The sequence below is a fragment of the Pomacea canaliculata genome, linkage group LG6 (assembly GCF_003073045.1).
Source record: "Pomacea canaliculata isolate SZHN2017 linkage group LG6, ASM307304v1, whole genome shotgun sequence".
NCBI lineage: Eukaryota > Metazoa > Mollusca > Gastropoda > Architaenioglossa > Ampullariidae > Pomacea > Pomacea canaliculata.
The window spans coordinates 8960823-8973757 of NC_037595.1; the positions used below are offsets into that span (position 1 = coordinate 8960823).

At 43.1% G+C, this 12935-nt stretch overlaps 1 protein-coding gene across 6 annotated transcripts in view; it reads left to right on the top strand.

The window, feature by feature from the left end:
* The first annotated feature begins 1485 nt into the window (after positions 1 to 1485).
* Positions 1486 to 12935, top strand: part of LOC112566089 (tubby-related protein 3-like) — a 43159-nt gene continuing 31709 nt past the window's right edge. For 3 of the 6 annotated variants that reach the window (XM_025242037.1, XM_025242040.1, XM_025242041.1), the window contains exons 1-3: positions 1486 to 1592; positions 3049 to 3243; positions 12099 to 12638. In XM_025242037.1, coding sequence (XP_025097822.1) covers positions 12595 to 12638 — 44 coding nt within the window. In that variant the 5' untranslated portion in view covers positions 1486 to 1592; positions 3049 to 3243; positions 12099 to 12594. The remainder of the gene's footprint in view (positions 1593 to 3048; positions 3244 to 12098; positions 12639 to 12935) is intronic. The other 3 variants (XM_025242039.1, XM_025242042.1, XM_025242043.1) reach the window with 3 other exon arrangements.

Sequence of the window (12935 nt, forward strand, 5' to 3'; positions counted from 1 at the left end):
TTGGTTGACAGACTATTAAGTTATTGGGTTATTGAGAGGGTTAATATTTTTACTAGGTACGACTGACAAATGCCAAATTTTGCATATTACTACTATTCATGTCCGATTTTCACAACTGTGTACGGGACTGAAAGCAACAGTAAAAATCAATCAACAAGAAATTTGTGAATGACTCCTATAGGCAGCATACATCATGAAATCAGGCATTTATTGACAAATTTAACAGTTTAAATTTAACTAATTTGTGTTGGACTGCACAAGGTAGAGTGGTCATTGATGTTCAAGTCTATAAGCTATCAAAGCAACATTTGCATAGGAAAAACCTGAAGAGCTCAAGTACCAACCATGTTAGCTAGCTAAGAATTAAGTCAATCTTCCATGAGTATTTCAAGCTCTCAACTCTATGCTAAATATTCTTTGAAGGCTCCTCCCCCACTACTGAAATCTTGTCTCCAGACTCCCTCATCCTATCCCTCCTACAAACACACAGTCACATACGGACAACGGACATTTCCGTCTATGTTGCTAAGCAGTGGAACTCTCTTCCACATCACATTCGCCACTCGGACTCAAGGATACATTTAAACGCTCTCTGAAAATATCTGTTCACTAAGTACTATCCCTGAATTACTATCCTTAACTCCCTTGTAATACTGTCATGTCTCATGTTTCATTTCTTTATTGGTTTATGTCCTGTGCCTGTAGTTATCTCACCGTCTACTACCTCTTCATTTATCATTATTGATCTGCGCAGTGTGCGATCTTTCTTGTTCGTGATGCTTTACAAATCCCCATTATTATCATTATTATTTTGGTTCCGACAAAATCTACATAACCGCGTGATGACGAACGTAAGCAAATCCTAGTGATCTTTGAAAATTATGTACAAGTGCTTGCTATTACTATTACTTTGTAGATACAAACGGATTTTAACCATAATTAACCTGTACCCTATAAAAGTAGTTTCAAGTGGGTACTACCACTAGTACACAACAACACCCACCTGCAGGAAAAAAAAAAAAATCCCAAAACAAACGCGCAGCATATCCTGTCTTAGGTCAATGTACGGCGAAACAAATACAAGATATTAAAAAAGAAACAAAACACAAAACCCCCATCGCAACAGACCTTTATATCCCAGAACCTAGCTAACGTTGTGTTCTTAGATCGGAAGTAAATATTTTAGCTGTGTTTAACCCTGTGTTAGTCACAAACTTAATTGTGACAAAGGTGTATAGGTACAATATATATATTTTCATGGTGACGTTATATAAACTATACAGATTGCCAGTAGATTAAAGTAAACTCATGGGAACATATGCTTGTAACTGTTCCTATGTTGTTTCTGTGCTTTTTCGTTATTTGAACAACATAAAAAACGAGAAAAAATATCCTTTATGATCTGGCATTATCAAAATGTCGTCTGTTTCATACGTCATCGGTAAACGCGGGCACTGCCTAGCAACGGTAAACTTTCTCAACAGTTCACTTCCGTTGTACAAGAAATTGAGAGTTTTAACCAATGAACATGCAGACAATTGATTAAGTGCGTTCCTGTCGTTTTGGACGACATCGATCGAAACGCTTTTCGGGTAAGAGATCATTGATTTATTTTAAACTGCAGAGTGGCAACTGCTTCAGAGTGACACTTATGTGGAATTGTATTCTCTGAGAAACGATATCATCACTCTGCTGAAGTGGTGTCAGTTAGTGATACATTATGTAAGGCATAACATACACCAAAAGTTTTCGCGTCGCGGCAGAGGCGAACGCTTGGACATGTTCAGATTATTGTCTCGCAACCGCACCAGCACTCTTTGTTAACAAACTTGAGCGGTGCCTTTGTTGTACTGGGACGCACGCACTTGGAGAACATTAGTGCCGTGAAGCATGTTTGCATTGCCCGCAATGGCTATGTTTAATTGAACTACTGATTATGAAAACGAACTGTTTCAGCACACTCTTTGTGTTGTATAATGGAAAGAACTATGTGTATCCACTGCTTTTTGCAGACTGGACCCCTCCAATTCCCCCCCCCCTCCACAACACACACACACACACTTCGCGTCTTTCTCAAAATTTCTCTCACTTTTTACCCACGCCTCTCTCTCTCTCAGACTACATCAAGACAGTATATGTGTACCAGGTATTATAAATATCCACCAATTTTTTACATTTTTATTTTCTTAACGTTTCATGCATGATGTTAACGCTTTTTTTTCATTGTGAAACTAATTTTTCTTCCCACTTGGGTGAGAACTAGATAAAAAAAAAGAACTCCCAGGGTTAGGTTATGGTTTCAACACCCTCATTACTACAGAATTGTTATTATCATTTTCTTGTCCCTTTTTCTTGCGTTTGTTTAGGTCTTTAGGTTATATAAGTTTTTTCGATGCCAATCTTCAGTTGTGATCTCTCATTGTAACCGTACTTGTATTAGACTTGATTCAAGTTAGTATTGCAATGCATTCCTATCTTGGATATGGGACAGTCATTTACATATTAATATTTCATCTACCCTTACTATAACAAAGTTTATTTAAAACTATAGACAGAATGAGTATTTGTTTTTGTTCATATCAAATATTAGACTTAATTACGAGAGTGTGTAAGTACATAAATACATGCGTATATACACATACATCTGAAGGAGCACTGTTTAGTAGTCTATAGATGAACAGATCAATGTTGCAGCTGTGTGTTAATTAATAATTCTCATGAACTGCTGGGTGTGATCTTATTAGGATTGTTGGGGACTGGATCTCACTGTATTGTAAGCATATCTTTTATTTATTAAGATTATAATACACACAGCTAACATGGTACACTCAATAATGACCTTACTATAACATAACTAGTCTGTTCTTTGCTTATCACATGTTGCAAACCACTCCAAGACTACAAGAAGCAAGCAGAGGAAGAGAAACTTATCTGCTGTCACAAGACACTTCTGTATTGATTTCACACAAGCTTGCTGACCTAGTTCAATTGATTCTTTTATGCTGGCTTTGCATCTGGCATCAGAATTCACCTGGTGCATTCTTGCAGGAAGTCTCCTCAGCTTGGGATGCTGTGAGATGGTACTCACTGCTGCATGTGACAGCTTGGTATTGGTATGATCAGAGATCTTTCTCCATCAGTCATTGCCATCTTTCCTTTCATCTCAGTCTGTGCAGTACTGGCATCAGAACCTGACTCTGGGGTTAACTGTCCTCTGTAGTTCCGCCACAGTCTGCTCAAAAGGTAATTTAAATGTGTATTTTTTTTACATGTTCGTATGTATGGTGTGTATATATATATATGGTGTACATTTGGAAAACAAATTTGCTTGTATATGTGTGAGAGAGTGTGTGTTTCAGAGAAAGGGAAAGAGATTAGGAAGAAGAAAATATTTCTGTATTTATACACACGGATGCATTTATTATTATTTTAAATTGTTTTAGCAGAACGAAAGAAAATATGGCCACATTGCCAAGTTCTAGTTTATTTTATATGGGAGCAAGTCACACTTTTGGTAAAATGTATCTGTCTGTGTGTAGCAGAATATGTTGAGGTTATCAGAAAGTAACCTGACACTGACTCTCTTTTTTAAGCCTATGCATTTTCTAAGCTGTGGAAGTTTAAAGTACAAATGTAAACTCGTTTATAATAGTATTAACAAATGTATTAAAAGCTTTGCAGAAGAGTCAGAGGTCATGATACTCCTGTTTTTGTGTATGTCAGAATACTGTTCTGTTAAAAGATATTCACTTCTTGCTTCTTTTAAATGAGAGGAAAAAAAAACTTACCGATGAATAGCCGAAGAGAGAATAAAAACACATTTGTACACTGTGCAAAGACATACACATTTCTGTATGCTCACCCATATTTTAGCTTGCTTTCATAATATATAAATATGCATACATATATACAAGGTTGAAGATATGTGTTAATACTCAAGCCTCTCACTTGTACCTAGAGACCTGAAAGATAGCAGTTAAAAAAGCTCTTGCTGGTTGTTGAAGTCAGGAGACCTCTTTCATTTATATAGCTCAATTAGATTCACAGTGACAAAGGTGTGAAGTCAATATACATGCCTGTGCATGTGTGTGTGTGTGCAAGAGAGAGAGAATTCCTCTGAAGCTCTGCAGTAAATCATAGTGTCACTTTCAGATATGTTATTATGATTCTTGACTGGTAAAGTGGATTCTATAATGAGTATCTTGCAGGAGTTTGGACGACACCTTTATAATTTTTAAAATATTCCTTCTTGTTTTGGGGGTCTGGTCCTGTGCTATATAGAGGCTGATAAAACATGGACCAAGGGCTATACAATTAAAATCAGTAAAAACAAAGAGCATTTGACATGACATTTTATTAATAGTACTTAATATTGTTTAGAAACCTGTTTAGCAGCAAACTTTACATTTTGACTGGATAATCCATAAGAAATGATTTTTATTGTGACTATTCTCTTTTACCAGTGTAGACATGCATCCTCTAGTCAGAAAATCAGTTATTTTTGTCCAGTTTTTAATACTGTTTTGATAGATAGGCTTCCAACCAGAGGTATATTGTGATTTCTTACTTAGATTGTTATAGTAATCTGGTCATCCATTAGAGGGATCCAGATGGCACAACTCTCACATTTTACCATCTTTTACCTTTTCCAACCCATTCACTGCATGGTGGACAGACGCTTTTTCTGATGTTTTTGCATAACAATCCTCACTCAAGCAACATCTAAAGTCTAGCCCTCTAATCCTGTTGGTTTAAAGCTTCCCACTTTCCAGAGTGGACAAACAAAGACTAGAAACTGATGGTCTATGAAAGAGGGGAGACTACACAAGAGAAAGACGTGTTATTGATCGGCCATTTGTCAGAAATATAGCCTCCCTTAAAAATTTTTGTTGTTGATTCTGTAATGAGATGCGCAGATGGGTGGGCAGCCTGGAAAATGAAAGAGGTGTTAGTAAACATTAAGATCAAACGTGAACAACGGTGCACAGGTGTTCTTCCAGCACCCTTTCCTCTCCGCCACCCCGCAGAGCGGGCAAGTAGAAGAGTCCACACATCTCAGTTGTGTGGAAGAGATGTCATCGCAGCGCGTACCTACATCAGTCTTTGGGTAGAAAGGGATGGATTGACTGCGCCTGATTTTAACTGCGCACACGAAGACCGGGGATTTTTTTTTTTTTAAAGCGGTTGGAGGTGTTCACAGCTAACAGCTGCCCAGGTGAATTGTGAGGAACGAGTACTTTGCACGACGGAAGCCGCCGTTAGGAAAATGAGCGTTCGCTCACCTAGAAGCAATGAATCGCATCGGCAGCTGGCTGAGATCGATGCCAGCTTGGAGAGAGGGAGGGAGAATGCTACAGGTGCCAACACCTTTTCTAGAATGGACGGTGCTTGACGGTTTGTGTGGGTGGGTAGGGAGGGATTGTGTCTGCCACGTGGTGTAAACCAATTCGCTTGTTTTTTTTCCCCCTCAAGTCTCTCAACCACCTTGACCAACATTTCTGGGTTAACCGTTGGAAAATAATGTTTGCTGCTGATTACTTCGTGCGACAAACCGCTGTTATAAGACAAAATAAAATGACTCGAGCGTTATTTATTGATGAAAGAGGACACCCCTCCCTCTCTCCCACTTCCTTTTTTTATGGGATAGGGAGGGAGGGAAGAGATTTGGAGTGTAATAGTTATGCAGGGTGTTCTCTGAGTGTTTGTTTTCTGAGAGCGGTCAAGATTTTTCGATCGACGCTCTTCGGCTACTGCTTGCCCAGTGGAGACAAGTTCACAAAAATACACTTATCATCCTCATTTCTGTTGGCGACTTAAGTGTGAACAAGCCTAGCAATTTTGCAGTTGACATCCTGACCGTTACAGGGCTGATGAGTCAGGTCCGTTGTCTTTAATCTAATTTTACTTTGCTTTTCGCTGGAATCGAAAATGTTTTGCGCGTCTCGTAGGTGCGGCCTGGATGTAGATCCAAGTATGTGTATCGTTCGCTGCTTTGTCCTACCGCCATGAAGATGAGTCGGAGAAGCTGAAATTTGTTGATTGGTTATCGCCACAGATTTGTTATGGAGAAACTGGCAATATGTGGACTTTTTTTGCCGCGCGTTTGGCGATCACGAAGCAGACGATATGTTGAGTAGGTTTTGCCGACTGAAAAACTTGGGATATGTCGACATATTTTGCCGATATGGGAATATTTCGACTGGACTGCACCACTCGTTTGCCAATAGAGAAATATGTCGACTGGCGTATTCCAGTTGTCGGGAAAGCTTGCCGACTTTTTTGTTGTTGTTGTCACATGTTTGCTGATGGATGGTTGTAAGATACCGGACATATAGGCTGAGTTTACGTCGCATTTTTTTTTTTTTTTTTGAAAAACCACTGAAGCCGTGACATCGGCCATGCTTGACGTGGCAGGCGAATTTTGTAAACAAGAAAGCGGATGATTTGCTTCTATTATGGTCACGGTCAAATGTAGGTCCGGCCCAAACTTCACAGTTTACTCCGGTACTGCGGGGCAGTGACAGGAAATCTCAATTCTGATGGGACTATAAATGAATAAAACTCGAAGGATGATAGAGGCGTACGTTAAGGACCCCCTTCCCCACCTCCACAACACTCACCAGAAATATTGGGGACAGAGTAAAGGCACCTGAGATGAAGCAGCAACGGCCAAAATCTCAGTTGCATCAAACATCAAAGTAGGTAATAAGAAATACTTAGACATCCAGTAAGGAGATAAAAGGTGTCAGCAGATTACAAATATTTAGTCCCACGCCGGTGTATAATGATAACTAACATATTGTTGTTGTAGTTTAATTCTCATAACAATCACTGTGCGGAGTTTTAATACCGATAAAGTAGGAAGTGTGTGTGGGGGGAAGCTATTAGTAGTAACAGCTTTTTGATACGAAAAATAATAATACAAAAATGAAATGGGGACTGGTCGAGTTGAGCTTGCAGAGGTAGATGGGTTATGTCGGTGAGAAATAGATTGGAAGGGAGTTTCAATTGCTGTTTGCCAGCTGTGTATCCGGTATGTAGAGGAGTTCGTGATGGGGGCCGAGGGGTGAGGAGTGAATGTACTTTGCACATATAAACTCAGGTGAGTTTATTGGCCGTGCCAGAACGCCGTTAAATGTGGCAGATCCGGTGTTGGACAGAGTGCTGGCGAAAACAGTGGGTTGGCTGGAATTTTACGCCGTACAGGCAAATGAGTATATTATGACGAGGAAGTACTCTCTGTGTGTGTGTGTGTGAGTGAGAGAGAGAGGGACAATGGGTGAGGTGTGTAGTGTAGTAGTAAAACGCTTGCTTGTCATTACCGCAGTAGGGGTTGTGAGCTCGAGGTTCAGATCTCGTCGCGGGACATTGATATATTTTTTTTCTCTCTGGTCATGAGACTTTTGAAGGGCTGGCCACTGGGTCTGCGCCCTTCATCTTTCTTTTCCCTAATAGCGCAAAATCTGATGAAAGCAGTTTCCTACCAAATTAACCAACCATCCAAACAACAATAGCTTCTAAACATACATTTCCTAGATTTTAGTTGCTTTTGGGATCATCGCCTATGACTAGCAGTTCATTAATGTGTGCAAGAAGGACTTTTAACCTACAGTCATGTGTTGGGTTATATGAGCGGTTCATAAATTACAGAGGTTGAGCCGTTACAGGCACTTTTATGGACAGAACGGACATGATGATGATCGAGCAATCGGGCACAGGATCTGTCGACAGGGTAACAACACTAGGCGCACTTTTACCCCCATAGCATCTGCGCTTTAGGACCACTTTTAGGCGTATTTTGCGAGCAGTCGTAAATTTGTCCACAAGCTGCAACGTGTAGTACAAACGACTGCCTGGCTATTGACTAACTTCCCTCACCCACCCATCCTCTGTGTACCTCTGCGCTGATGTTGCCGAAGCTTGGTCCAGGACCTGGTCAAGATTCGAGCAGCACGACTGGCAACGCCAAACAGGATGCACTCATTGCTTGCAGTTTGCGAAATTAGAAGGTTTTATGAGAATGAGGGAGTAGCAATTTATGGGAGTGATCATCCAGCTTTCTCAATGGGCAGATTCATGGAGGATTATTGATTGCCCTTTGTTCTGTACAGGTGATGTATGCGGAAAAAAAACGAATATTAGGCAGACAGATAAAGAGAACCGTGGAAAATGTGGAAGATATAACAGTTTTGGAGGATTAATAATGAGGTTTTGTTCTTGACTGTTCGTACTGTTCACTTGGTAACAGGAGTCGACATTTTGCCAGAGAAATCCACAAAGACTTAGCGAAACGGGACCAGGTATTTAGATGGTGCACTGATGGCCTGTCCACTGATGCAAAATGACCGGCATGCCCGATGACATTTGACTAAGATAAGTGCGTCCACATAACTTCGCCCGACTACAAACAAATATACAACTAACTTATTGGCTGTTTAGTCGCCTATTTTAATCTTCCAGAACTGTGTGCGTTTGATTGAAGCAGGTTTGATTAAAAAAAAAAAGGTTACACAGGAAAAGCCTTGTCGAATGCGAAGCCTGTCCAGGGACTGTTCTTGCTGCCTCGTTATGAAGAAGTCAAAGAACACACCTGAAACACCTGGTCTTAGTATCGACCATTTCCACCTGACTGAGCAATGCTATTATAAACGGCTGAAAAGCCTTTCTTTGTTAATTGGACTCGTTAATGAATTTATTTATACTCGTATTCATCCGTTACCTACCGTGTCCTAATCTATTCCCTGAACTGTATACCATGCAAGTGTCCGTCCATTTCTATTTTCTGATGCCGGGTCTTTAGATTGGCTCAAAAGAAAGGCTACACGGTACGCTGCTTCTCTGCTAATTTTGCAGACGGAGATCAATAAATAAACAAATAAGTAAGCAAATAAAAGTCCTAGTTGTCCTACAGCTTGTTTCAATAGTCGGAAACTTACTAGCGTAGAGACCGTTTGGGGAGAGGTGGATGTTGTGTGATCCCATAGCAACACGCTGCATACGAGGTCGCAGTTTTACTGAGCGATACAGTGGTGTCTTTATAATATTGGTCTTGTGTTGTTTTCTTCACATCGCTACCTACTGAACACATGAGTAACTTGAATATTTCGGCTGACTTTATTTATGTACGGAGGTTCGTATAAGAAACGGTATCACTTTAGTGCAGCTCCGGATGGTTCCGGAATCGTGCAGTCAGACCGCTGATGATTGACTTCCCCTTGACGGCGCTGGCACCAGACACGTCTTGTTAGCGGATGAATATGCAGATGACAGCACGGACCCCAGCAGGCCTGGCGATTCAGACTTAATTCGTTGATTAAAAATTTAAGGCAAAATTGAGCGGCACGTGTCTGACCCTCGGGCTGCCTCCATGCAGCAGATGTCATTCTCTGCTCTCCACCTTTTGCCTGCTGTAGTATATTGGTCGGTCTTTTTGCTCTCTGCTGACTGACTAGCTTCCTGCTGACTGTCCTCATCATTCGTGACCCGTTGTCCCAGCAGACCGCGAGTCCTTGCCTCTCACTTTCTGCACTGGGGCTTTAAGCAGGCTTACATGGGACTTGAGAGAGGAGGACGACCCTTTCATGCATGCTGCTGAGCGCAGTCATAAAGTACTGCCTACAGTCAAATCGGATTAAAACTGTGAAGCTTCGGTGACACGGAATAACGCTCTCTGTCTCTTCCCCTTAAATTCCCCCATCAGCAGCAACCTTGCACAGACGATTGCCTTATTGGCATCCTCTTTGGAAAACTGCAAGCAGAGAGAGAGAGAGGAGTAAGTGGAGGGAGGAGGGATATCGGGACTGTGTGGTGTGGGAGGATGCAGGGAGGTGTTAAGTATTGTCAGAGCTTTTTCCTTCCATGACACAGTACATTTTGTATTCCCAGTTCTCTTGCGGAGTCCGTCTCAGCCCTCGATGACGATGTGGCGACGTGTTGGGAGACTGCGTCTAAGTCTTTCGACAACTGAAAGCACACACTCTCTCTCTCTCACACACACACATAAAAGGACACGATTTAAATGTTTGACTTTAAAGGCCTTTTAACGAAGCAAATGCCGTAAACGTTTGACCAGGTTTGGTAAAGCTGTGTGTGAAGGTAACGAGAAACCAAACTTGTTTGCCGATACATTTGTTATACAATGGGAGTTTGGGGCACTAAGGTGACTTAATTTTTCAGTACTTTTCCAGGTTAAGAACGTCCTTTCCTTGAAGCCCTGGTGTCTACTACTTGGACGTTTGTACTCTTGATATCCGTGAAACGACCGAAGGATTTTGAGAATGTTTAACCACGGATATGTATTAATACAAGCTTTCTGAAACTTCTGCACTGCAGAAAATGTAACCGAGGGACAATTCTTAACCAGAGCCTTTGTATAGACAGAAGGCACGCTGGTATACACCAGTAAGTCTGTAATACTAATTCATCATTGTTGTATCAGAGGAAATAGTAATTTGTTTTATTATAGTTTTGTGTTCACCAGCGACACCAGTGCCCCTAACCTCCACCTCCCGTGGAAAATTCTGTAGTGATTAAACACAGTGCTTCAGTACTGTCGGTCTGTATGACCGACTGATTGATCGACCCCATTATTTACAGCCAGATTGCCTCCTATTCCCCCATTTACGTCGTTGCATATTCACACACACGCACGCATTCACCCGGGGTGCACGCCTAAGACAGGCAAGCGATGAAGGTGTGTGTTGTGACAGGTCTCTCAAGAGCCCACAGTCGGCAGGGCACGGAGACTCCTGCTGAGACTTGTCGGTGTTTCGAAATGGTGCGACCAGGCTGACACATGGCGCAGTCAGGCGGCTGCTCCACGTTTAGGCACCGTCGTCTACTTCCTGCCACAACACCGTCAAGTGGGAGAGGGGGTGACTAGAATCGAACGGCTTCACCCAGAGATTGCCACAGCCTTTGCCACCTCCTCCCTTCTTTCTCCTCCCAGTACTTCCTCGTGTGTGTGTGTGTGCTTGCTAATCGGTCGTGGCCCTGTCAAAACGATCACTGTGTGACGACGACAGTCAGAGGTTTTCGAGAACTTTGTGTCGCAACCAGCTTGAGAGATTTACAGGGTGCTGGTCGCTGACGGGTGGATTGAAACATGACTATGGCCGTCATCGCCGGTCGTCGAGGGCAGTAGCTGCAGGGCTGGAGTCCGGTGCTGGTCGTCCTTTGTTTCACTTCTGCTGGCAGCTTCATCTCCTGTCTCACTTATCCCACCTTTCCTGCTATTTTTTTTACAGGAGAGCGCCGTGGGGGGTTGCGAGAAGTGCCGTCAGCCGGTCTTGATGCTCAGAGCAATCAGATCGCGACATATTCAGTTGACAGCTTGTCGGGGAGGGGGAGTGCAGCGTTCGAATTCTCAACAAACATCGTGTGCCTCTGATAGCTTGGCCCACACAGCTCTTTTTTCTCTACCATCGGCTCTTTGTTTGCCCCCATCGAGCACGCCAGTGGAAACCTTGGACTGTGTTCGGCCTACTTGCTTCGCGCCGTGTGACAATCGTTGGCTGTTGAGGTGTTTTCTTTCGTTAAAAAAAAAAAACGCACAGGAAAAGGCTTTCTGCACGCGAGGTGGTGGAATATCTTCCTAAACGTGGATCGACAGTAACGGTGCTGCTTCCTCCTGTCCTGTAAGTCTTGCTGTGTCTGGAATGGTCACAGTGCGACTGTCAACGTCAGTGTGGACGGAGCCTGTATTTAGGGGAAAGGAAGAGAGTGTGTGGGAGAAGGAACGATCACAGTTCTGGTATTGATTAACGTCACAGGGCTGGCTGGCAGGGAAGTTGAGGAACCTGCTGGCTGCACGCTCTGCGCTTGGCCAGAGAGAGAGAAAGAGAGCTGAAGGCTGGTACCGTTGACAGACCGAATCGCGTGCTGCAGTAGATTTCCGTCAGCTGAAGGCACGTGTGCATGTCTGTGTGCTTGTGTGTGCGCATGTGCGTGGGGACACGAGGGACCGACGACCGTAGTGTGTCGACAACGCAGTTGTAGCGGTAGTGATGATGGTGATGTTGGTGTAACCATCACTACTTGTACCAGATGCGTCCCTTTCGGGTCCAACTCATGTAATTCTGTTTCTACGTTGTGCTCAGCCACGCGTGACGAGGATAACTAAGAACCAGGACAGAAAAGAAAAAAAAAAAGCCGAGACCGGAACCCACTACCAAAAAAGCCCGCTGTCCTTTCTGGGGGAATCTTTAAGTCGGCTTGAACCCAAAGATGTGCCTCTGACGATGGCCTCGTGACCTGCCAACATGACCTGTCTTCGCTCAGCATCAGACAACATCCTTCCGTCGTCGTCGGCACAACCGCGGCTTTGACAACCAGCCATCTACTGCTGCTGCTGTCACTGCAACTGCATCTTCCTCCCCTTCCCCAGACCTCTACCCCCGTCTTCGGTCAACGCCCCCGCCCCCCACTTTACCGGCCTCGCGCAGCTGGCCGGTTACCTGGGACTCGCCACCGCGGCGGCGTCGGAGCCTTTTGATCGACGCTCGACTGGCGTCCCGTTACCACGACAACAGAGGACGTACTCTTTTTGCTCACTCGGGATAGCTCGGACGCGTGTACCGAAACGCTAAAGGAAAGATGGAGCCCAGTTTCAAGGTGGACAAGTGGACTCACAATCTTGGGTAAGCCAGTTCTGGGGGTCTTCGATCTAGACCAGCTATTTTGTTTTCTTCCTTTACTTTTTCCTTTTTATTTATTTATTTTTTTTGTTGTTGTTTTGAGTTGAGGATTAGAATGGTGAAGTCCGGCCGTTGTGGGGATGTTTTCTCTATATTGGGTTTTGGGCTTTGCGAATGACTATCTCAATGCATGGTGTTGACCTTGATCCGTGTTGATATTTATTTGTTTTTACCATTTTCTGAGAATTTGGGGTTTTTTTCCGGTTTGGTTCTGCCCTAAGGAAGGTCTAGCTTGAATTT